General features: G+C 45.1%; 2 protein-coding genes across 5 annotated transcripts in view; both read right to left on the bottom strand.

Annotated features, from left to right (window-relative positions):
* The window catches only part of NCAPH (non-SMC condensin I complex, subunit H), a 37,706-nt gene extending 26,102 nt beyond the window's left edge, over positions 1–11,604 (bottom strand). The window contains exons 1-6 of one of the 2 annotated variants that reach the window (XM_012641883.1): positions 11,553–11,595; positions 4,758–4,977; positions 4,504–4,594; positions 3,737–3,829; positions 3,291–3,429; positions 2,692–2,816 (exon numbers count right to left, since the gene is read on the bottom strand). In XM_012641883.1, coding sequence (XP_012497337.1) covers positions 2,692–2,816; positions 3,291–3,429; positions 3,737–3,829; positions 4,504–4,594; positions 4,758–4,977; positions 11,553–11,571 — 687 coding nt within the window. In that variant the 5' untranslated portion in view covers positions 11,572–11,595. Of the gene's footprint in view, positions 1–2,691; positions 2,817–3,290; positions 3,430–3,736; positions 3,830–4,503; positions 4,595–4,757; positions 4,978–11,552 lie in introns of both variants that reach the window. The other variant, XM_012641884.1, reaches the window with a different exon arrangement.
* Positions 11,605–17,352: 5,748 nt separating this feature from the next.
* On the bottom strand, positions 17,353–20,390 carry ITPRIPL1 (inositol 1,4,5-trisphosphate receptor interacting protein-like 1). 3 transcript variants are annotated; one of them, XM_012641904.1, is made up of 3 exons: positions 20,147–20,390; positions 19,855–19,968; positions 17,353–19,058 (listed from the first exon to the last, which is right to left on the bottom strand). In XM_012641904.1, exons 2-3 carry the CDS (start codon positions 19,862–19,864, stop codon positions 17,404–17,406), a joined length of 1,665 nt encoding a protein of 554 aa, XP_012497358.1. In that variant the 5' UTR covers positions 19,865–19,968; positions 20,147–20,390; the 3' UTR covers positions 17,353–17,403. The 3 variants fall into 3 exon arrangements, with proteins under 3 accessions (XP_012497358.1, XP_012497360.1, XP_012497359.1); XM_012641906.1 differs by lacking the exon at positions 19,855–19,968 and having other exon boundaries at positions 20,147–20,380; XM_012641905.1 differs by lacking the exons at positions 19,855–19,968; positions 20,147–20,390 and adding an exon at positions 19,393–19,494.
* Positions 20,391–26,003: the final 5,613 nt, after the last annotated feature.

Genomic DNA, 26,003 nt, shown 5'->3' on the forward strand with positions numbered 1-26,003 from the left:
ATCCTTCATCCTAAGAAGCCCAGGATTCTGAGAGGTCCTACTAAGACCCCCACACCACCTCTGCCCTTTACTCCCTTGCCTGTTCTCTGAGTTGAATCATTAACCATGACTGCAACCTCTCCATACATTCAATTCCAAGTGCCCCTCTCCGATAACCCCTCCTATCTTTCCAGCTTACACCTGCTTGTCCTCAACACTTAAGAAGTCATTGACCCCACCAGGCCAGTCCTACAATCTACTGATCACATTACTTTCAACCAACACTCATTCCCCTCTCTTCCGGCTAAAATTCCATAAACAATGTCTGTAACCACTCCCTTGCACATGCTCTCAACTCCAGTGCCCCTTTCTACCTGTGTCCATTCACTCAGCTCAACACAATCCCTTGTTAAATCTGACTTTCTGCCTATTCCGTGCTTGCACCCACACAGCTAATCATAGCTGGAGAAAGTCCCAATGTCATGCTGACTGATCTCACCTTAAATTCATCTGCCACTACCTCAAGTAGATCCTGAGTTGTCTGGCAATCACACTATATCTCCCTAGGTCTTCACTCACCCACCCTCCTAGATGACTCTTTCCTAGCTTTTTCTCTCCTCACACCTCCAACACTTTCCTTCTCCATACTGTCAGCCAATGACCTGGCTTCCTCTTTCACTGCGGGGAGAAAAAGAGAGACAGACACCACCAGAAGACAATATCCAGAAGGCTCCCCCGTGCATGCACTCAAACCCCATCCCTGGCAGCCAAGCCCCATCCCTGTTCTCCATTCCTTTCCCTTCCCATCTGCTCAAGGACATCACCCTAGCAATTCTCCTCTCTTTGCTGCATCATCAATAATTCCTTCTCTAGTAGCTTGTTGCCATCAACAAAATATGCTGTTAATTCTCTAATTTAAAAATAAAATTCTTGACCTTACTTTCCCCTCCATTTGCTATTCCATTACTCTGCTCCAATTTATAGTAAAACTCTTCAAAACAATCACCTGTGTTCAGTGTCTTCAGTTCTCTTATTTGTTTTCCCCCATTTATCATGAACAATTTCAAACCTACAAGAATGTTGTAAGACTAATATGAATCTCTGTATAACTTCCATCTAGATTCCCCAATGGGTAACATTTTGCACATTTGCTTTCTCTCTCTACATATTATGTATCTCCCCACCCCAGAGCCTTTTGAAAGTAGATCTGACACTTTACCTGTGTGCCTCTCAGCTCCAAACCTACCTTCTCTCCTCTGCTGTGATGCTAGATCTGGGACATTTGGCTTTGCCAGCTGCTCCGTTAGGCTTTACCAATCGGAGGCACTAGAGGGAGACTGCAGGGCTCAAGGAGGGAGAAGGGACATGTTCCTTCCTGTTCATCTGAGTGTCGTCCAGCAGTGCTTCACCCCAGCTGCAGCAGGGCCTGCCTACAGCAGCAGCTGAATGCCATTTGTAGTTTTCTCACGCTCACAGAACCAGCCTCTTTGCTGTGTCCCTCAGAGACACCAGCACCAGCCAGCATGCCCTCCTCAGAGGTCTGCGCCCTAGGCCCATAACCTCCAAACTCAGGGACACCAGCACCAGCCAAGCAACACCCCTTCTGTGGAGGTCTGAATTTCAGCTCCAAAGGACCGCTTCTCCAAGCTCACCAGTGGCCTTAGGTTGCCACATTTAACATGGTTGATCATTCCCTGCTCCCTGAAACACTTTCTCATTTGGATACCACACTCTTCTAGTTTTCCTCTTATCTACTGGATGTTTCTTCAGTTCTCTGAACTCCTAAGATCCAGGCAGCCCAGAGCTCAGTCCTTTTTCAACATGCACTCATTCCCTTGGTAATCAATTGCAGTCTTATGACCTTAATTGCCAGTTACAAATGTTGTGGAGGTAAGAGAAAGTAATCTACTCTATTGCTAATGGGAGAGTAAATTGGTACAATCTTTTTTGAGGGCAACTGAAATTCCATGTCTCAGAATTCTTATATTAATAGATATACTTCCAGTCTTACAGATATACTCTCACGAGGGGAAAGAATAAAAAAAAAGATAAATTCTCAGAAGAGTACAAAGATAATATAAGAATGTTCACTGAAACAATGTTTTTAATAGCAAAATAAAAAAAAATTTGTAGCAACACCTGTTTGCTTTAAATTAACTGTGCTAATTATAAATGATGCCTCCAGCACCATTTAAGCAGATTCCTTAGGATTTGCCACACAGTAAGGTCCTAGCCAGGAATCTGGAGCCAGCCTAGTTAGCTTCAAATTCTAGCTCACTCCTAGATGTGTCATCTTGGGCAAGTTACTGTGCCTCAGTTTTTCTCCATAAAATGTCACAAGGATGTTGTGAGGATTACATAAGTTAACACAGGTTACAGGTTTAAGGAAGCATGGCACCCAGTATGTGTACAACAAATATTAGCTAATGTCACCACTGCTACATTTACTACGAAATACATTTTTTTATCAATCAGATTTCTCAGTAATTTGCAATCTCTTTCTACTCAGTCATTGCACAATACTGAGGGACTTACTTTCAGTCTTCACTATAAAGCTAAGGCGTGATAATGCACAGACACCAGTTGAATATTTTACTCCCGAGGCTTAAACAAGCATACATGACCAAACGAGCACATACTTAGGCCCTGCCAAGTTTCAGCTCCAGAGGTTCTGAATTAGTCAGAGACCACACTGTACACATAGTTCCTCACCTCACACTTTCGATCTGCTTCAGAGACATTGAGGTTGTTTATATTCTGCTCAATGGTTTTGTATAAATGCTTCTTCTTTGGCTTTGGAGGCTTTTTGGTTGTTCCTGTTTCAGTAGCACTTCCATCTAAAAGGAGAAATAAGATTGTGTACTGCAAGGGCTGTTTTGAAGCATGTGATTGAACTTATTAATTCAAGTTATTCAAAGAGTGGTCATAGTTTAAACATGTGCAATTCTCTCAAAGCGACAGGCATTAGGTAATCTGCAGCTTAGGCAGAAATCAAACTACTAGATTTGGCTTCTAATATAATTTCATTTCCAAAGACACCCAAATCATGAGTTCCCTGGTTGGTGATGTTTATTCAAACTTGCCTAAATAAAATCTAAAAGCATTTATGAGGCCCTTCTCTTTTTCAAAGAAAAATAAGCCTAGTGTTTGAGTATCTTCTCACGTAAGATCGCGTATAATTCTAAAAACGTCCATGTCTTCAATAAAATGAAGTAATTGATTTCTTGTGACCTCATTCCAATATATCACTGAAATAACTACCTGGTATGCCCTAAAAGAAGCCGCTTAAATCCAGATCCTAATCCACGTACCTGCATCATAGCCCCCTACTTCTTCTGGAGATGGTGCATCTTTGCCTAGCCCTCCAAGGACTCTGTATACATCAGCATGGACGGCATCCACACGCACAGCATAGATCTTGGTGCTGGCATCCAGAGTACCAGCAGCCACCTGATTAAACAAGCAGAGCTATACTCATAAAGATGCATAGAAAAGAACTTCTGAACAGGCAAAACATAGAAAGCTTCAGAAAATATTTACTTGCCCCAAGGAAACAATGACAAACCCTCCCCTAAGACTGTTAGGAAATAAACAGAACATATATTTTCTCTGCTTTTTGTCAGTTTAGAAAAGAAAGTAAAGTAGCTAATATCTAAACAAGGAAAGCTCTCATGTATTTGTAGAATTATGTTATGCTAAGTATCAGAAATAATCATCATTCAATTCAGATGCAAGAGAAAGTGGACATCCTTCTTACTTTAAAGTTGGTTGGTTCTGTGTCTTTCTGTTTAAGAATCTCTGACATAAAATCAATCAAGTGCAAACCAAAAGCATTCTTGGTAGTGATTTTCTGAAAACAAAATTGCAGAAAGGTTTGTTATTTATAGCCTATGCTCATGTAAATAACGTTACTCTGAATAGAGGAAGCTAAGACTTCATATAGGAATACCCACATCTCGCCACTGATCTCACTTCCCACAAATGCTTGGCAAGAGCTCCACCATATGCATGTCCTCATTGTCAAGGCCTAGACTGGCAGCACCCAAGTCCTATGTGTTTGCTGTGTGCATTCCCTGCTCTAAGCATTGTATACAAAGGGCCTTGGGCATCCTCAGAACTGTATGAGGCAGGCACTACTCTCATTCTCCAGAGAAGAATCTTGCAGCAGAGTGGTCGGGTGACTCGCACACAAGTATGTAGTCTCTAACTCTGGCTAGCTCCAGCATACACTATTAGCTCCAGAGCTCTACTATCCATCTACTGTCTAGCTCCAGAACTCACACCACTGACCCCTAAGCCATACTGCCTCTCTAGATATGCTGCAGGTAACAGGCAACTGTCAGGAGGAGCACCGAAGGTCCATAAGAACAAGTAAAACCATACTGGAAAACACCAACATTAAGAAGATTCACTGGAGAATAAAATAATTATCATTGATTGTGCATTCTCTACAAAATCAAGATAAATAGATATCTCCTGTGATCAAGATGCAAAATCTTCAATGAGAAATCAGCAGATACTCACATTTTCAGTGGATAGTTTGATACAGGTGGAGTAATGTTCTGTAATCTGCGTGTTTGTAAACTTAGGGATAGTAGCTGAAACATCAATACTTCTATATGGAAAACAAAAACAAACAACTCTTGCAAGGATCCATAATACTGTAACTTTTCAAAACCCAGACCCAGAAGCCATGAGGTTTTGTTGAGATGCCTAAACCCATGCAACCCATGTCAAGGTGGCCGCCTCCAGGAGAGCTGGCCCAGAAATACACTTACCTACTGGAGGGGGAGGCTAACAAATGAGGTGAGTCTGTGCTGAACTGCAGGTCAAAGACCCTGGAGCGCCTCCGCTGCAATCGCTCCTTTTCGTCGTCATTCTGAGGAAAGTCTTCAAGGACTGGGGTGCCAGGAGTATTGAGAGGGGCCTTCTTGGGCAGAGGCATCGGGAACACCCGTTCCGAAGGTGAGGAGGCACTGTGGGGGTGTCCACGGGTCTCTGAAGAAGAGTTACGCATTGGGGCTGGCACTGGTAGAACAAAACATTTGCTCAAGAAAACTTCAACACGACATTTCCTCTATCTAAAGGGAATTTGGGGCCTGTCACAGGGGTGGTGGTTTGCCACACATGCCCCATTAAGATCTTCTCCAACTCTAATACTTGATGGCTAGAACCTCGAGAGTTTGGGTTTCTTGGAGGTAGGAGAGAGGTGTTAGGTTTCTGATGCTTCCTTGCTAATCTGGGAAAAATATCCACTCTGTAGCTATTGTCAATCTAAGCACTACATGGATATAAAGACAGATAACATTGCTGCCTCTGATAAGCTCACAAACTAATAGGTCAAAAGACATATACAACCCATAATGCCAGGCAAGGGAGAGACAGATGCTGAGACAAGGGTGAGGTATTGGCTACGGTCAGACAGGATGGATTCTAAACCCAGCTCCTCTATGTCTTGGCAAGGAGATAGAATAAACAACATAAACATGTAAGATAAATGAAATGTTCCAAAGAATCGTCCACCAGATTCCTTGCTAACTGCAAAGAGAAAAACGTCTTTTACAATGAAAGACCTATCAGTCACCACATTACCCAGTCAAATGTAGCCTCACAAAAAATAAGACAACTTGAAATTTATCTCCTAATGTGACACAACATGAAATTCGTAACATCCCTCAGGATATATTTCGACCAAAAATGTTTAACCTAAATTTAACTAAAGACTTTAGATCTTTAACTACCAGTTTGTAAGAAACACAGGGATCAAGGAATAAGTTAAATGATATCACAAAGAAACATTCAGACAAATCTAGAATGTAGGACAGTCTACAAGACAACTGGCTTAGTCTCTTAATTTTAAAGTTAATGACACCAGCTTGGGCAACATAGTGAGACCTCATCTCTATAAAAAATAAAGAAAATCAGCCAGGCATGGTGGCACATGCCTATACGCCCAGCTATCAGGAGGCTGAGGCAGGAGGATCATTTGAGCTCATGAGTTTGAGACTGTAGTGAGCTATGATTGCACCACTGTACTCCGGCCTGGGTGACAGAGGGAGACCCCATCTCTAAAAAAAAAAAGAATAAAAAATAAATTTTAAAAAAGTTAATGACAAGACAAAAGCAGGGGGAATTCTTCTGGATTAAGAAAAACCAAAGAGTCACACAAACCTAAAACAATGTATAAGCTTTTGGCCCCTACTTTGTCCAAAAAAAAAAAAAAAACAGCTCCAAGCAACATTTTGGGGATAATTAGGGAAATTGGAATATAGCCTAGATACCAGATAACATCAGGGAATTAATTTGTATTGTCTTAAGTGTGACTGTATTATGCCATATTATGATTATGTCACTATTTGTAGGAGATGCAATTTAGGGGTGAAATGACATAATTTGTACAACTTACTTCCAACTAGATCAGTCAAAAATAAATATAAAGCAAAGATGGCAAAATGTTAGCAATTGTTGGATTGAGGTGGTGGATATAAGGGTGTTTATTGTCTTAGTCTTTCAATTTTCCTGTATGTTTGAACATTTTCACAACAACAAGTTAGAAAATATTTGGCACATTGAGCTGGAGATAAATGCTATGGAGAAAAGTAAAGCATGGAAGCGGAATCAGAAGGATTGGGGAACAGAGGTGGGAGGTCTTTTTAAACGCAGTGGTCGAGAAAGTCTTCCCCAGGAAGGTAACATCAGAATAAAGACCATGCAGATGTGGGGGAAGCTACATCAAAGCAGAGAGAGCAGCAAGTACAAAGGTGGGAGCATGCTGGCATGTTTGAGGGGGCCAGTGTGGCTGAAACGAAGTAACCCAGGGGGAGTGGCACAGCAATCTGAGGTATGTCAGACTCCCCAGGGCCTAGTGGAGCAGGAACACCAATTAGTCAGAACAAGGGAAAGACAACTGGTAGGGGCACATGAGCCATACTTATGGGCCACTGTAAAGACTTGGTTTTATATGAAGTGAGAAGGGAATTGATTGGATAATGATGAGAAGAGGAATACAGTGACCTGACTTTCGCTTCAAGAGGATCTCTCCAGCTATTACACTGAGAACAGACTGAAAAGGGAGCCAGAATAGACAAAAAGGAAAACCAGTTAGAAGGCAGGTGCCAATAAGCGGGACAAGAGATGACAGTGACTCGGACCCGAGAGGTGGCAGTGAAGGAGGTTAAGTGGTCAGACACTGGATAGACTCAAGATTGAGCCAACATGATTTCCTAATGGATCAAATGTGAGGCATGAGAAAAAACAGGAAACTCAAGAATAACTGGAAGGTTATCCTGAACAATTCATGAAATGGGGTTGCCATGATCTGAGAGATGAAGATATAGGAGAAGCATATTTGCAAGGAAAGGAGGCAAGATCAGGGCTCAGTCTTGGGATATGCTAGGCTTGAGATGCCTATTAGTCATCCAACTAGGGTAGACAGCTGGATATCTAATCCTGGAATTTAGGGAAAAGTGCTGGGCTAGATATACACATTTGGAAATAAATCAGCACACAGAAGATATTCAAAGCCCTAATACTAGATGAGATCACTAAAAAAATGAGTAGAGAGAGAGAAGAGCAGAAGTCTGAGACTGAGTCTTAGAACCTTCAAAAGTTTAAGGAGCTAGCCAGGCACAGTGGCTCACGCCTGTAATCCCAGCACTTTGGGAGGCTGAGGCAGGAGGATTACTTGAGGCCAGGAGTTTGAGGCTGCAGTGAGCTCTGATGACATCACTACACTCCAGCCTGGGCAACAGATCGAGACCCAGTCTCAAAAAAAAAAAAAAAGTTTAAAGAGCAGGAAAGAAGGAAGAACCAGCAAAAGAGATGGAGAATGTGCAACTAGTGAAGTAGGGGAAAAAACCAGGAGAATATAGTATTCTAAAAGCCAGGTGAAGAAAGTATTTCAGGAGAGGAAGATGTGATAAACTATATCAAATGCAACTTACAGGTCAAATTAGTTGAGAACTGGCAACTGAACATTGAATTTAGCAATCTAGAGATGACTGGTGATCATGACAAGAGCAGTTTTCCCAGGGAGAAAACTGAACTGCAATAGATTTGAGAGGGGATGGGAAAAGAGAAATTGGAGGCAGCAAATGGAAGCAAGGTTTTTAAGGACTTCCACTATAAAGGAAAGGAGAGAAATGAGAGGGTAAAAATTGAAAAAAAAGAAGTGAGGTCAAGAAAGCATTTATTAAGACAGAAAAAAAAATTCAGCATGGTAGAAAGAGTGAAACAAAGAGATTGTTTCTGTTTTGTATCACTGCTATAACAAATTACTTCAAACTCAGTGGTTTAAAACAACACACATGTATGTATTCTCTAGCAGTTCTGGAGGTCAAAAGTCTAACCTGGTGTCAGTAAGGTTACGTGCCCTCTGGAGCCTTTAGGGGAAAATGTTTGCTCGCCTTTTTCAGCTTCTAGAGGCTGCCACATTCCTTGGCTCATGGGGCCCTTCTCCCATCACTCCAACCTCTTGCTTCTGTCATCACATCTCCTTCTCTAACCCTCCCACCTCCCTCTTATAAGGGCCACTGTGATTATACTGGGCCCACCCAGATGATCCAGGATAATCTCCCCATCTCAAGATCCTTAACTTAATCACATCTGCAAAGTCCTTTTTACCATGTAAGATAACATGGTCACAGGTTCTGGACATCTTTAGTGAGGGCATTATTTAGCCTACCACAGAGATCATGCAGATGAAAGGGTAAAAGTTGCTGAACAATGTACTCAAGTAGGTAAAGGGGCTGCCTTTGTCAAGAGCAGAGAGCCCATCCACAGCAACAGTAGAACAGGCAGAGTACACAGGCACAGATGGAAGTAGGAAAACAGGTACAATGGTGGACTTGTGGATATTCTCTTTTGATTGCTTTTCTTTGTAAAATAGCAAGTAAAAATAAAAAAATCTCAGCAGCTAAGGAGAGGGTGGGGGAGAAGGTACTAGAAATTTAAGAAGAAAGGGACAGTATGAAATAGTCATTTAGGAGAATGGGAGAGAGAATGAGCCAGGAAATACAGCATGACTGCTGGGCAGCTTCAGGGTGCCCTTAGGACCGTTCAGCCTTCCTGGGTGTTTTTCTCTTGCCACCATCAGGTGTGCAGGAGCTGGTACAGAGTGGGAATTAATCAGGGTTGTGATTTTTGTCAAGCAGGCATAAGGAACTAAGAGGAAGGGCAAGGGTGTTAAGGGTGTATGAAAGAGAGTGATTATATTGATTGATCATAGAATGTAAGCTAAGAGGGGGAAACTATACTTTCAGGAATCATTTCTATGGTTCATTACTAGAGAAGTTTCTCTGAACATGTAGAACACTGTTAAAAAACTTAAAAAAAAAAAAAAGGCAGGGAACAAGGATGTGAGAGCCTCAGGTGAGGGATGGTGAAAAGTAGTAGAATACAGGTCTGCTGGGTCAAAAGATTGTCGGAGTCAGGGAAGAAGAGAGAGCGAGTTGGAAAGATATCGGTAGTATTGAGAAGTGAGGTACTTAAAATTGAGATGACAGTGGTACAGCTATGTTTAATGACAAGGTCTATGGTAGTGAGCGGCTATGGCCTACTATGGTAGGGCAAGAAACAAGATCACTGGAAGAGAGAGATGAAGGAACTGAGAGATCTCAGGAAAAGTTTCTAGACTTAGGAATCAGAAGGCCTGGCTTCAAAACCCAGCTATGGCTGGGCGCAGTGGCTCATGCACTATGGCAGGCCAAAGTGGGAGTATCGTTTGAGGCCAGGAGTTTGAGATCAGACTGGGCAACATGGTGAGACCTTGTCTCTATAAAAAAAAAAAATTATTTTTTTCTTTTGAGACAGGGCTTCTCTCTGACCCTGGGCTAGAGTGCAGTGGCGTCATCATAGGTCACTGCAGCCTCCAACTCCTGGGCTCAAGTGATTCTCCTGCCTCAGCCTCCTGAGCTAGGACTACAGGTGCCTGCCACCATGCCAGGCTAATTTTTCTATTTTTTGTAGAGACAGGGTCTTACTCTTGCTCAGGTTGGTCTCGAACTCCTGAACTCAAGCAATCCTCCTGCCTTGGCCTCCCAAAGTGCTAGGATTACAGGTGTGAGGCACCATGGCTGGCTATCCACAAAAAATTTTTAAAAATTAGTCAGGCATGGTGACCTGCCTGTAGTGCCAGCTACTCGAGAGGCTGAAGCTGGAGGATTGCTTGAGCCTAGGAGTTTGTGGCTGCAGTGAGCTATGATCGTGCCACTGTACTCCCAGCTGGACAACACAGTGAGACCCCCATCTCTTAAAAAATAAATAAATAAATAACAGCTCCATCACTTATTAACTGGTAAAATTTTAAGTAAATGCTCTAAGCATTTTCTTCATCCCCCCGAATGGGAATAAGAATATAGACCACAGGCCAGGCACGATGGCCATGGTCACTTTTCAGGCCTCATTTCTCTTGAGATTTAGCAGAATTTGAAAGAGTTGACAATCCCTCCTTGAAACACTCTTGGCTTCTATGATACCACTCTCTTTTGAGTTTTTCCAGCTTTTCCTTCTCTATCCAGCTTCTAAATATTGGTCCTAGGTGTGTACTCTCCACAAGGTTTTCCTGGTGTTCTCACTCGTTTCCATGGTTTTGTCATCTATATGATAAATGATGTCCAAATTTATTTCTCAGTCCATGGGTCACATCCCTGAGAGGCCAAACTCTTATCCAAGTGATTACTGACCCCTTTACTTGTCTATCAGGTAAATCACACTTAATCATGTCCAAATGTAACTCAATTTCCAAACCTCTTACCAAGGAATACCAGGCCTTGCCCTGCCTGTCAGATCTCACTCACTATGCTTAGTCACAATGTTTTGGTCAGGTTCTAGCCCAGGCCAGGCTCTTTCTTGACACATTTTTGCACTTGCTCCTTGTGCCTGGAAACACGTTCCAGAGTCTCTGCTTGAAGATCCTCCCTGAATCCCTAAAGAAGCCATCTCCCTACTCTGCTATTTTCGGTTATTTTATCTATTTTCATAACACTCAACTTCATCCGTTATTTCGTTTGTTTATCGTCTGTCTCCTCAACTCCAAGCTCCAAGAGTACGCAGATCTTATATGCTTTGTTCTTTATTATTATATCTCTGCACCTGATTGATGGTCTGGCCCAAAGGCGCAATACTTTTGAATGTAAAAACAAATGCATGCACACTAATCTTACAGAGGTAACCACAACGGTTCCATGGCCCGGAAGCTAACGTCTATTCCAGGAAAACCACCTTTTTAATGAAGAGACACCAAGCACTGGCGTAGGAGCCCTAGGTAGAAGCCGCCGCGTTGCCCGCGCAGAGACTGAAGAGTGGCGCCAGCCCTGCTAGCGCACCCGACGGCGGCCGAAGCCCCGTCCTGATTGGCCGAGAGCCCCTCTGCCCGCCCAGCCTGCCAACCCCGCGAAGGTCCTCCCTCCCCCTCTTCTCCCACCCGCACGCTGCCTCCAGCCTCAGCTGGCGGGCCGAGAACCGGCTGAGCAGATCCGCTCTCTCTGCTCAGACCTGCCCGCCGGCCCGGCCCGCTCGAAGCACTGCTTTGCTCTGGACCCTTCCCGCCGTGCCTCCCGCCGGCCCGACCTCACCTGGGCAGGGAGGTCCCATCTTGCCTTCAGCGTCTCCGGATCTGGTTTTAAACCGCGCGCGCCGAGACGCCCGAGCGCCGTAACGGCCGCGTGACGTCACCGGAGGGCGGGGCCAGAGGCGCGCCTGCGCGGACCACCTCAGTCCGTCTCGGAGAAAGGGCTCCCCCGGACATCGCGGAAGTGAGACGTCTTGGGTGAAGGGCGACTGGCCCACAGTATGAAAACTCCCTCGTTCCAAGCCCTAGGCACGGAATTGGGCCCTGAGGACTCAGCGTCGAGCAGAGCGGGCCGGGGCCCTTCTTTCGCGGAATTTACTTTCTAATGGGGAGGCACATTACTGAGAAACGACGTTCATTTCTCCTAGAGTCCTCTGCTGTGAGGGCAGCAAAACGCTAAAAACGTGGGAGGGGTGTGGGTCCGAGGTGAGAGGGCGCCGACACGGGAATGAGAAGCGTTCCAGGCGGGGAAGACAAGTGCAGAATGTATGTACTTTTTTTTGTTGTTAAATGAAGGCCATCGTTTTTATTCAGATTTTTGTGAAAAGCTTCCTGGAAACCACACCCTCTTCCCAAAAAAGGTCGGAAGAGTTAGAAGTGTAAAATGCCGCCTGTCCATCCAGCTTCATCTGACTCAAAATTGAATTATGGGAAGAAAGGCCAGGGCAATTCCCTCAAATATTCCCTAGCACATCCTATAATTTCTTATAAGTCACACATCTGACCTCTTTTATAGTGTTTGTCCTCGAAGGTGCTATTGGCAGTCAGGTGAAACAATCTTGATGTAGGGACTCTTGCCCTCTTTGCAGGACTGTTTAGCATCCCTGACACCTTTGCACACCAAATGCCGTCAGTGCCCCTCAGTTATTTTGGCAACCAAAAAGTACTGCCCTTTGTCGAAACCACTTTTTAAACCTATTAACTAAAAAAACCAAAAACACCACCACCAAAAAAATACCACTAGGTTTATACTTTGGAAAAAGGAGAGCTTTATTTCTCATGAAAGTTTCTCAACTCGCAGTGGCCATTCTGGCAAGCTGGGAAACACTGTCCCAGCCACAAGCCAGGGACACGCGTTTTGAGGAAGAGATAAAAGGGAACAAGATTTTATGCTAAGCAGGGTGGCTAAATAAACATATTTAACAAGCTGTAGGAGTCATGAATATTTGTGAAGAGAAAACACGTGTAATTGTGCTTTACACCTCCCATCCCGTCATGGCTGGCAACTCAATTTTAAGGTTTTTTTCTGGGGTCCCCTTGGCCAAGAGGGGTCCGTTAAGCTGGCAGGGGTCGGGGGAGGTGTTTAGGGTTTCATTTTTAGGTTACAAACCTATTGGTTGTTGGTGTGAACTTGTTATGCCAGTGACCAGCTTCAAATCTTTAGTGTAAGGCAGTGTGGGATAGAGGGAAGAAAAGGAGTTTACAGTGTTCTTCATCTCAGCAGATGATACCACCAGCCACCCAAGAACCAAAATCAGCACTAGGAGTCATCCTGGATGGCTCCCTCCTCCTCTCTCTCCACACACAATCCAGTATCAACTCTTTTTACCTCCTAAAGATCTCTTCAATCTTGCCTCCTTTTCATCCACATTACCTTCCTGCTGGCCTGCTCTGACCCCCGTCTCATTGGGTCCAGAGTGGTGTTTGCCAAGTACAAATCTGAGCTGTCGCTCCCACTTGTCCCCCACCATTTTTCTCCTAGAAGTCTAAAACCCTTCAAAGTTTCCACTGGGAAGTTCTAAAGGTCCTATAAGGTCCTGCAGAGTCTGCCTGCCCCCACCCCCCACTCCCCTGCAGCCTCTCTAGCCTCATCTTGAACCTTGCCTCCCCTTGCTTCCCACCCTCCAGCCACTTGGGCCTTCTTTCACACCCCTCACCAGGCCTGCTCCCACCCCAGGGCCTCTGCACATGCGCACTCCTCCACCTATGATCCTCTTCCCCATTGTTACTCCCTTACCTCCCGTCAGGTTTCAGCTCCCCTATCCTCAGGGAGACCTTCCCTGATATGTGCACAAGTCTCTTTCCTGGAGGCTTCCGTTGCAGTTTTACATGCACTGGGATGACTGTTTCATGTCTGTTTCCTCCATAGACTGTCAGCTCCATGAGGATGAAGTTGTGTTTGCTCAGCATTCTTTTCCCAGTGCCTGATGCAGGCCCTGGACACAGCAAGTAAGTACTTAAATGTGTACTGAATGAGTACAGTTGGAAGGCAAGTTTAAATCCTGGGTTGGGCTTGTTAACGTCTCTCAGCCTCATTTTCTTCCCATCTCTCTCATTTAAGGGGGGATGACAATACTCACTTCACTATTATGAAGAATTAGATAATAGATAAAACTCCTGAGAGCAGGTGGGCTCAGTATATGCTAGGGTCCTGTCATCTCCCTCACTTGTTCTCTGCTGAGTGCATTTGAGGAGGAGAGTGGGAACAAGTGTGATCCTCTGGATTCCTTGTTTGTGCTAACAGCAGCAAGGGTTGGGACGGTGGTAGGTGGCACTGAATCGGGAGCCTCCAAAGAACTAGCTTGGAACCCTGGTAGAGGAAGGCTACTAGGTGACCCACTAGGTGAGGCCTGAGGCTGTTTTGTGGGGATAATGAAGCCACCTAAGCTGACTGCTTAGAGCTTCCTCCATCCCCAGTGTCTCTGTGGGCCAGGCCTTCCCAGTGGCCCAGTATGGACAGGTCTTTCATGTCCTACCCTGAATGTCGTCTTTGTTTTGGGGGTTAGGTTTACAGAGGGTGCCCAGAGAGTGAATGATTTATCAGTGGTATCAGTGATATGCAAACTCAATTCCTCTGTACAAATCTAAAGTAGTGGGGCCCCTCCCCAACTCCCAGGCTGCCAGAAAAGCACTACTTGGAGTTACTGGAGTCACCTTCATGGGGATTCCACTTGCCCAAAATAAGTGGGAAACAGCTTTAGTTTACGTGAGGAATGATAGTATTATCCATTGGCTATCTGAACAAGCAATCCATGGGCTGTACATTTGTCATGACCTTCCAACCTACAGCTAGTTTATGTCATAATGCAGTTCCTGATATAAACCATCAAGTCACTGGGACTCAATGGGCATGTAGTTGAAACAGCTTTGCATTCAATTTGGCTCCTACACAAATGCCTTTAGTTTTTGTATGTGATAGGAAATTCCTGACCTCCTAAAGACTGGGCTAAGAACCAACAATTTCTGTCTTTTAGAATTTCCAAACAATAACATCCCACCCTTTAAAATTAATATAGTGCTTTTTGCTTTTCAAAGCACTTTAACTCCTATATCTTGTTTTATTCCAAAGATCACACTGAAAGGTTGCTAGGGCAGGTACTTTCCTCCAGGCTCTGCCACTTACTAGCTCTGTGACCTTGGGGAAGTTGTATATTCTTTCTGTGCCTCAGTACCCTCATATGTAAAATGGAGGGGATAAAGGACCTGCTTCGTGGGGTTATAGTGTGAGGATTAAGTGAGTTACCAGATGTAAAGTAGTCAGAATGGCGCCTGGACCACTGGCAATGCTCAGTGAACACTAAGTATTCCCATTACTATAACTGCTACTGTATCCTGGGGGCTAGCCAGGTTTTGTTTTAGAATAAAGCTTAGTTTCCTATCTGGAGAGGTTTCCCTTTAATTGTAAGAGTAATTCCCAGAGCACTACAGGTCTGTTCTTTCCATTACTATTTGTTTTTTTTTTCCTATGCTCTTTTTTGTACCCTCTGCCCCACCCAAGCTTTGCTGACTATTCCCTTTGTAATCTTCTGCCCACTCATAACTTCACATTTTTCTTTCTTGTTTCCTCTTAGACTAGAAACAATCACGCAGTTCTAGAAATCATATCACCTTTCTACTGGAGCAGACTTCTAGAGTTTACGTATGTTGTTTGTAGTCACTAAGATCTTTTAATTTGGCTGATATTTTGGTTTGGGCACTATGAAAATTAATAACCTAGGTGTTCCTTAACATCCTGAATTATTCTTTCCTGGCTACTGGCCATGCCACTGGGAAACCACAAGGCAGACTGGTTCAAGGTGTATTGAGAAATACCAGGAGGTACTGGATGGAGCTATCCCAGCGTAACATGAACTTCTTGGGAATAGGCATGTGAGAATGTTGATCTGCTAAGTGTGTTATTGCACAGATTCCAATGTATACAGAAAATAGCTTCCTTTATTGAATTGTAACTGAAAACACCAGCAAATGATTTTCTAAACAAGAAGTATATGGATGTTTTTAAAACACCAAAATCCCACTAGCATAGAGTCAACCATCATTGCATCTTACCTTGAAAGTAGTACCTGACGGATGGCGGCAGGTGACAGGGGAACACAGTAGCTATTATGCAACAGGAACGGGGAATATTGCCTGGCATCAGCTTCTGGGGCATTTTTAATTTAGTTTTGCTTTGTGTGTATGTGTGTGTTGGGATAGGCTGTGGATTCCACAACTGAAGCCCATAAAGGCCAGCCATCTGATCCCCTTCGAGGTCAAGTTAAATGGGGACTGACTTTCCTCCTCAGTAGATCTTCCTGGCAGTGCTAGGTAGAACAGCATTGGTATTTCCAAAACAACCACACCCATAACTATAGTTGCATTTCTTAACACTCCTCCTCAGCATGCCCAAGGCTTTGAAAGAAGGGAAAAATACACCAATCATATCTCTAGAGGCACGATTTTGTTAGAGTTGGACTACTTCATAATCCCTTCCTATCCAGCCCTGGCAGTGGGCCTGGATTGTGATGACCCTTCTTTTCAAAACCGCAGACATAGTTCAAATAATCCCTTTATCGTCTTTGAAAAGAGAATACAAAGGCATGACCAGACTGAGAAAAAGCACAGCTACACATGGTAGCTAAACATTCTTTCCATTTAACAAACAAGTGGCTCCTCTTCAGAAACAAAGTAATTGTTGATCTCAGCACCCTCAAAAATAATGTCCTTTTAAAAATAATGTTTCCATGCACTAAAAAGTTCATTATATGTTGGCTATTTCATTAATTATAGTAAACACATTATCTAAATTATGACACAGGTCTCTACTGACTTACAATTTGTTTGTGAATCAATGCTTATTATTTAGGTAATACTGGAGTTTTTTCAGATGCATAAAAACAGCTATATTGTCATATGAAAATGGGCTAAAATTGTAGTCTCAGCTACTGGAGGGGCTGAGGCAGGAGGATCGCTTGAGCCCAGGAGTTCGAGCCGATAGTTAGCTATGATGATGCCACTGCACTCTACCCAGGGCAAGAGATAGACCCTGACTCACAAAAAAAAAAAAAAAAAGGACTAAATTAAGAAAATGGAAAATAAACATCTTGATTATATTTTCAAAACAGAGATGGCCTGAAAAATTAGAACCTAAAATATGAGAAGTTGCTCATCACAGTATTTGGAATAAAATGGAATGCCATCAGCCTGGATGGGAATTAAGCTAACAGTTCAGAGTAAACCAATTCACAAGGAACATGTTGAGAGTCATTCACAAAAAGGAATAAGCTGGAATGGAGGTATTCTCCGGTTTTCTTTTGCTTCCAGTGTTAACAGAAAAACATAACTTCACAGGCCCCCTCTGGATTTCAACTCCTTAGCAGCAAGATCCTACCATAACATCCGTTTCCCTGAACCTTCTTTGGGTCGTGATGAAAGTCAAAAGAAGAAAGCCTCAGAAGATTCACCCTAGATAAGACCCTGCAGGCTGCATCCATCCTCATGACCATGTCACACACTCCTTGAAGTGTCTTAATCTATCATAGCCCCTACCAGCAAGGTGGAGGTCACATACACTGCTGATATATCTGAAAAATAAACTCTTTTACAGCCTGAGGAATCAGAAATACCTGCTCCCGTTTTTTTTAATGGCCTTTACATTAAGGTGCCGCAGCCAGTGGGGCACAGGGCAGAGTTTTTACCTGGGTCAGAAGGTTATGAAACTCTTCCACTGCCTGTGAATGTGCCATGGGGTTTAGCACCAGGTGTTGGAAGAGATTGACAGGCTCAGCATTCCGAAATGCCTTAGGGATCGGGATGGTCAGGGGCAGGAAAGTGTTACCAATGAGGAAATGATGGAGGGTCCTTTGCTGGAGGCCACGGCCCAAGAACCAGAGAATGTCCTGGAGCCTCTGAGAGAGCATGTTGTGCTGCCAGTCCGTTAGGGGCAGCCGTAGCAACAGGTGCATGAGGGCAGTTTTGAAGTGGTAAGAGGTGAGGATGGGGCAGGATGCCCCGTGGGGTAATCTCTGATGGTCCCGGAGACTTAAAATGATCTGGAGGCACTTGAGGTGACAGGTGTTCTCAGGGGCAAAACGCCCTACCATCTTCAGGAACAAGTGTTCACAGGCTGCAAAGGACTCAGGCCAGTCTACACTGGTGAGCTGTTCCTGGTCAGGAGCCTGACTCAACAGGTAGACCAAGGTATCTTCCCGTTGCACCCCCAGGACCAAGTGGATTGAAAGAAAGCGGCCTGAGCGATAGTCCAGCCTGAGCTTGCAGGAGGTGGTAGACGGTGGGAGACTGAGTTTAAAGTCATATTTGTGGGCCACAAGGGCCCAGGCATTGCCCACCATTGTCCGGAACCACTGCATGGTCTTGCACACATCCAGGTGGAGGCCGGTGCAGAGAGCTGCCTTGATGGAGCTGCTACACTTCCCTAAGACCACCGACTGGTCCCTGTGGTGGTGCACCAGGCATAGCACATCCCCTAGGAGTTTCTCGCGCTTGCACATGCATTCCGACTCCACCAGCACATGGCCACAGCGGCGGCCTAGGGCCGCATCCCTCATCTCCAGGACAAACATAGTGCCCTGAGGAGGGACAATGGGCACCAGGATATCAAATTTCTGAGTCTCGTGGAGGGTTCCCCATTTCTCAAAGGCAGCTCCGATGCCCAAGCAGTCCTCCAACTGTGGGTGAGCTTCCCGGCGGCTGAGCACCCGACAGGCCTCAATGAGATCGTCCACAAAGCTCTCCACGAACTCACAGGTGCTGGGCAGGTCACGGATGGCATTTTGGATATAATGTTTGTAAAAGGAGTCCAGGGCCTCCCAGGTGGGGAAGTCAGTGAGCCAGTTATAAGAGGTGATGGGCACAACACGGACTTCCTCCTCCTCCTCACTGCTGGAATCAAAGGCCGGCTCATGTTGCATGTTCTGTCGTAGGAGCTCAAAGATGAGAAAAACGCAAATGAGGCCAGCATGCCACAGGTTTCCCAGCACCCAGCCCAGAGGCCCCTCCTGGCCGTTAGCCTGGAATGGCCACCCCATGTCTTTCTTCCCCAGCACTAACTGGTCGTCGGATGTGTCTCCCCTCCAGAAGTTCTCTGCCTTCTGCCTCTCCTCAGCTGCTCGCTTTCTCTCTTCAAATTCTCTGTCTAACTGGCGCATCTCCTCGCTCATTCGCTTCTCCAGCTGCCGACTTCTGGCTAGTGTGTCCAGGTCCATCCGGTCACTGACCATCAGAGGGTGGTGAACAACATACATTACTGCCAAGAACAGCAGGCTTATCACAGCCATGGAGACCTCTGCATCTGGAGAAGTAGGAGGGTGGGAGTCAGTGGTGATCTTCCAGACTCATCTGCTCTCCAGTGCATATTCCCCAGAGCCCTGATACCCCAAATCCTGGATGTCAACTACTCAGGAGGAACAGAAAGCTTACAGAGCTGGGCTTGGACAGAGTAAGTGTAGTCTACCTGGGAGGTGGTTTGGGAGAAGGGGGGAGCAGCAGGATGTGCCACTTAGTTTCTCTACTGTCTTCCTTCCACATGGTGTGGGTGGTATTTAGGCTTCCAGAGGGTGGACATGGGGCTGTTTTTATTCCTGTGTAGGATGGGGAGGGGGACCCTTGCGGTAGGGTGGCCTCACCCGACTCATCAGTCCACCATGGGCATCAGATATGCCCCGCTGATCGTAGAGGGTCCCTTCCACAGGCAGAAAGCACTGAGTCTCCCTGGGCAGCACCTTTCCTCTCCAGGCAGCCAGCCCCAGGCCCCAACTGTAGCATCCTACTTCCTCTGTGACTTCACAATCTTCATTCTGTTCACCTAGTGTCATCAGACCACCCAGCCTCTCCCCGTCTACTGAGTGGGCGCCAGGGAGGCACAGTGCTGCCATCTGCTTGCTACTGTGCCTTTTGAGGTCCTAAGGAAGCTGCTGGATGCCCTATGGGTGGGCAGGCCAGCTCTACTTCTCAGCCCAGAAAACTGCCTGAAGAACCTGGTGCCCAAGGCCCACCTGGCAGTGGTCTGTTCCTCTGCCTTCCCACCCACCACTGAAGCCCGAAGCTTCTGGCATTCACCCCAATAACTTACAAGCTACTGCGCTTACCAACATTCATGAAGGACTGTACCTGCGGTGTGGACGCTGAAGCCAGGTGGGCGGCTCTCCTCTCCTCCCTTTGGAACTTGGCCTTGCCTAGTCTCACGGCTCTCCCCAGGAGCCCTGCTAAAGTTTACAAGGTACCTGGGGGCTTTGGCTCAAAGGGGAGTCTCCACCATCCCATTCATAACTTTCCCAAATTTCACGCCCAGAGATTTGTACTTTCACCCATCTATCCATATCAAACCAAGGAACCGTCCTGCCTCCGGGTTTCTCCCTGGACCAGGGCCAGGTTACTTACCGTCGATGTTAGCAGGAACACGGTCTTAAAGAGACAGCGCAGCCTGACCATCCCTGCCTTCTTCCCCGCGGGGTGGGATTTCCCGATTCGTCGCTGGGGCCGCACGCAGGAGTGGCCCCGCTCCCCTCTCGGGGATATAGACCACGTTTGTCCGAGCGTCTCAACCTCAGTGCGCGGCGGGCCCCTGCGACCCCCGCCATGCAGTGTGCGGCTCCAAGGGCGCTAGCCCGCAGCTGCTGCTCCCGCCGTCTGGGCTCCTCTCTGCCCCGCCGCGCCCTGCCCCGCCTTCCGTATACAAGCTCCTCCCCGCCCACACCCTGGAGGCCCTGTGTGCTACAGGCGCGCCATCCGGCCTAGTGACCCTTTCTTTTTTTTTTTTTTTTTTTTGAGACAGAGTCTAACTGTGTTGCCCGGGCTAGAGTGCCGTGGCATCATCCTAGCTCACAGCAACCTCAAACTCTTGGGCTCAAGAGATCCTCCTGCCTCAGCCTCCCGCGTAGCTGGGACTACAGGCATGTGCCACCATGCCTGGCTAATTTTTTCTATATATTTTTAGTTGTCCAATTAATTTCTTTCTAATTTTTTAGTAGAGATGGGGTCTCGCTCTTGCTCAGGCTGGTTTCAAACTCCTGAGCTCAAACAATCCGCCCACCTCAGCCTCCCAGAGAGCTAGGATTACAGGCGTGAGCCACCGCGCCCGGCTGGGCCGAGTGACCCTTTCTGCACACACGGCCTGTGTCTGCAGCCCAGCTCCCGGGAGTTTGCTGGGAGAGTGGAGGGGCGGCGGGCATACTCTCACAGCTGCTTGGCCACCCTGGGGTGGCAAAAGGGGGCACTGCGCTGCCTGCTATCAGCCTCGCTCAGCTCAGTGCGGCAGAGAATATACTTACAGGGAATTTAGGTGTGAGGATGACGGTGGCAAAACTAGGACTTGACGATTCACACTTCGGGCTGGCCCTGAACAAAATGGTACAGAGATGAGGTGTGTTTTCAGCACCTTAAATGTGCCTCACTCCCAGCTCACGCCCAGACTCAGCTGTCTTTCCCCAACCCCTTTCTCCTATCAAAGTGACTCTCACAAAAGAACTAGACAGCACCCAAAGACCTGGCTTGGGGCCTTGCTTGCTACTCTCTAGCCACGTGGGAGTAAGAATCCTCAGCCTACAGGGTAGCTCTGCTGATGATACGTGTGTATGAAGGAGAACTATAACAAAGTGTGGAGGATGGACAAGCCTTATCACACATTAAGAAATACCGACAGAATAGATCTCCTGAAATGGACCTTCGGAGTATCAGAAAGCCCTCTGTCTTCCTGTCCTGTGTCAGCTATCCAAGGAGAAAAAGGAAGAGATGACCACTTGATACCAACTAAAATCCTGCTGCTGAAGGACAAATCAAATTTCATGTCTTATCTCGTAGCTATGCAGAAGGAGCCCCCAAACAGCTTGGACAGTACTTTCAAAAATACTGATTTCTTTGAGGCAGGAGGATTGCTTGAGCTCAGGGGTTCAAGACCAGCCTGAGCAAGAAGGAGACCCTCCCCCCAAAAAAGAGGGAGACCCTGTCTCTAAAAAAATAGAAAAACAAAATTAGCTGGGCAACTAAAAATAGAAAAAAATTAGCTAGGCATGGTGGTGTGCTTGGGAGGCTGAGGCAGGAGGATTGCCTGAGCCCGGAAGTTTGAGGTTGCTATTGAGCTAGGGTGACACCACCACATTCTAGCCCAGGCAACAGAGCAAGACTCTGTCTCAAAAAAAAAAAAAAAAAAAAAAAACCTGACTTCTTTAATTGTGGACAGGAAAAGACTGTCTGCCGGCTAACAATAACAGAAGTTCCAAAGTTACTTTTTATAAACTTGGATTATGAAAAATAGGTTACAGGTTATTACTGAACATTAGTGTTATTTGTCCAATTATAAGAAATTCTCTCTTTTTTTTTTTTTTTTTGAGACAGAGTCTCACTCTTTTGCCGAGGCTAGAGTGCCGCGGCGTCAGCCTAGCTCACAACAACCTCAAACTCCTGGGCTCAAGTGATCCTTCTGCCTCAGCCTCTCGAGTAGCTGGGACTAGAGGCATGCGCCACCATGCCCAGCTAATTTATATATATATATATTTTTAGTTGTCCAGATCATTTCTTTTTATTTTTCAGTAGAGACGGGGGTCTCGCTCTTGCTCAGGCTGGTCTCGAACTCCTGACCTTGAACGATCCACCTGCCTTGGCCTCCCAGAGTGCTAGGATTACAGGCATGAGCCACCGCACCCGGCCAAGAAATTCTCTATTATCTCTTCATTTATGACATGATGTTGGGATGAAAAAATACATGTCAGAGTATGCAAAAACAATGGTATTTAAAAACCGTATGTTTAAAGACTTGCATCCATGATTAAGGGTTTGTTTTTAAAGTAACTGTTCAGTTAGAAGATGTTTGTTAATTCGTGGTCTGCACAGAAATGAAGTTGGTTGCTTGATACTGTTTCTTAATGAATTCTACCTAAAATTACAAGGCAAAATGGTGCTTATATGTGAAAGTTACACTGTGATGAAGTCATTTCAACAACTAACTTTATTTGATTCATAATATGAAGCTTCTTAATACACTTCCCATGCTGTCAAAACAAAAGCAAGATCTCCATTCTCACATAAATTTGCAGTAGATATTTTCTGAGCTCAAACTATAGTTCTAGCAGTTTGTCAGACATCAGTGCAAGTAGAAAGGACAGTTTCATATTTCAAAATTCATTTAACTTTGCAATTGAAGAGCTTCCCTCGAAACTTCAATTAGAAGTGATTAATCTGAAATATAATGACATACTAGAAAGCAAACATCAAGAGAAGAATCTAATTATATAAATGCCTTCCAAGCTCAATTAAAATCATATGCTTGTGGATTAATGTCAGTATTTGGCAGCACCTATCCGTATGAAAAGACATTTTCAAAGAAGAAATATTTAAAATCTCATTATGGATCAGCATTAACAGATGAACATTTGTAATCTGTTTGGATGATAGGAAACACTAACACTGAACCCCAATTAAGTGGCGTGTTATTTCCAAAAAAAGAATTCCATTGTTCTCATTAGTAGACCCATATAAAAATACTGCACTCAATTTATTATATTTTGAATTGTGTCAATACAAATTTTGTGGAAATGTGTTTTCTCTCTTGTTATATAAGTACCTACATAATACCGTGATTCTGCCTTTTGGCTTGCCAACACTAAAACATTTATTATCTTGCCATTTATAGAAGAAGTTCATTGACCTCTGCTTTTAAGCATCAAAATATGCACATTTCCCCCAGAAATTAATTAATTAATTAATTAATTTTTTTCTTTCTCAATTTATTTATTTTTGAAGACAGGATCTTGCTCTGTTGCCTATGCTGGAGTGCAGTAGTGCAATCATAGCTCACTGTAACTTCAAACTCCTGGGCTCAAGCAATCCTCCTACCTCAGCCTACTTAGTAGCTGGGATTACAGACACATGCCACCAAGCCCAGGTAATTTTTCAATTTTTTTGTAGGGACAGGGGCCTCACTATGTTGCCCAGGCTTGTCTCAAACTCCTGGCCTCAAGTGATCCTCCTGCCTCAGCCTCCCAAAGCCCTGGTATTACAGGTATGAGCCACCATGCCCAGCCCAGAATTTTATTTTTAAAGTTTATTTTTTGCAAAAATGAGATACATATTGTAAAACTAATACTATATAGGAGGAATAAAAGAAAGAAGCTACCCTCACACCCCACCACTCAGAGATATGTGATAGATTTGAGGAGCATCTTCTAGATATGATGTGCCATATTTCCAAAAATGTGACCCTTAGAACACTAGTTGCTCAGATGACTCTCAACAAAAGAATTTGCATACTATTTCTTGATGACATTTTAAAAATTCAAAAACGAAAAAATCATCACTGTAAAAAGTTTGGAAAAAACAGAAAAGTATAAAAAATTGGTTTTTAAAATAATCACCCGTAATCCTGTGGTATCAGTTAGGATCACTGGCAGGATGTGATGACATACTCAAGCTGGGTAATTGAAGCAATTTTAACTAGGGACAAAAGAGTTTCAAGGTTTAGGGAAAACCACAAGGGATAGATAGATGTTCCTGGAGTCAGTACAACTGGGAGCCCACCTCTGCTTGAGTATAAGGGGGAGGAAATTTTGTTACCAGAACTTGAAGAGAGCAGCCACGTGGAGAGGATGTCTAATAAGAAAAGGTGATCTTCAATTGAAAGAACCTGGTCAACCCTCTGGTACTCCACAGCAAGAGTGCTAGGTTCTCTCCTCCCTCCCTCCCACCTTCTAACCATTCCTCCCACTGGTGAAAACCAACCTGAAGTCAGATCACAAGGGAGTCCCTGGATGCAGGCCTTACGGTCCAGCACCCCAGAGCACAGAGCAGGAAGAAGGGGGAGAGAGGATCTGCAGGGGCAAACACAGGAGGGGCAGCACAGTCACTGCCAAAGGTAACCAAGCTTGGCTCCAGTGCCAGTCTGTGAGTTTACACTACTTCAGCTATATACAAACCCATTCAGATCAGCACTCTTAAGACTAGATTTGGTCCCACTGTGCTAGTCTCCTCTAAAAGGAATCAAAGCTCCTTGAAGAGTGACAGTACAACATGTCAAGATACCAGGAAGTAAGGGGAGCTTGGAATGTCTTGCTGATATTAGAATGTAGGGAAGCTATCAGACCTGTTTCAGGTGATGTTGGAAAAGGATGCGAAGAGGCCACATAGAGAGAAGACTCCCACTGCTAGTGAATGGTAGACTGTGCGTGGAAAATAATTATAATCATTGGTATAAGTTGAATCATGGGTCTATGAAGGTATTTTTATTTTTATTTTTTTATCTTAATTTTTTTTTTATTTTTTGCAAGCATGAAAATGAGGTTTATTGAGGAGACAAAGATAGGATTATAGGGCAAGAGCAAGATATAGGTTTACAGATGACAACTGGACCCATTGTCACAGCAAAGGGAGAGCAAAAGGAAGGGCACAAAAAGGGCTGTGAAGGTATTTTTAAAATGATTCACAAACCACAAAGTTTTTATAAAAGATTCCTGTGGCACACCCATGAGTTTCCGATATTTTTACCAAAAGTAAATCACTGCATAAATCTCACACTCATGTTTTGGTCATTATATAATATTCCTATAAAAAATGTAGAAATACACTGTATATATAAAAATAGATTATGCAAATCTACATTTTTTTTTTTTTTGAGACAGAGTCTTGCACTGTTGCCCGGGCTAGAGTGCCGTGGCATCAGCCTAGCTCACAGCAACCTCAAACTCCTGGGCTCAAGCGATCCTTCTGCCTCAGCCTCCCGCGTAGCTGGGACTACAGGCATGTGCCACCATGCCTGGCTAATTTTTTCTATATATTTTTAGTTGTCCAATTAATTTCTTTCTAATTTTTTAGTAGAGACGGGGTCTCGCTCTTGCTCAGGCTGGTTTCGAACTCCTGAGCTCAGACAATCCACCCGCCTCGGCCTCCCAGAGTGCTAGGATTACAGGCGTGAGTCACGGCGCCCGGCCTCCATGGCATGTTTAATTAACCCAAGACTGCAGGGGACATTCTATGCGGGGGCGGGGGGGGGGCGGGCAGCGGAGTCCTCGCTGTTCAGAAGAGGGGATGGGGATGGGGAAGACCTTCCTCTAGGTTTCTGGGCCAGGAGTATGAGCCTCCTCCCTTGGCCTACAACCCCCCATCTCTCTCCCTCCCAGCCGTGGACGCTCCTCCGCCCTCCCACACACCTTTTCCACCGCTGGACCGCCTCCGGGACGCATTGGTCACTGCGGAAGAATTTGGGGGGGTCGCAGTGACCCAGAATCACGCTTGCGAGGCGCTCGCTACC

This window comes from Propithecus coquereli, unplaced genomic scaffold (assembly GCF_000956105.1).
Source record: "Propithecus coquereli isolate 6110/MARCELLA unplaced genomic scaffold, Pcoq_1.0 Scaffold171, whole genome shotgun sequence".
Classification (NCBI taxonomy): Eukaryota; Metazoa; Chordata; class Mammalia; order Primates; family Indriidae; genus Propithecus; species Propithecus coquereli.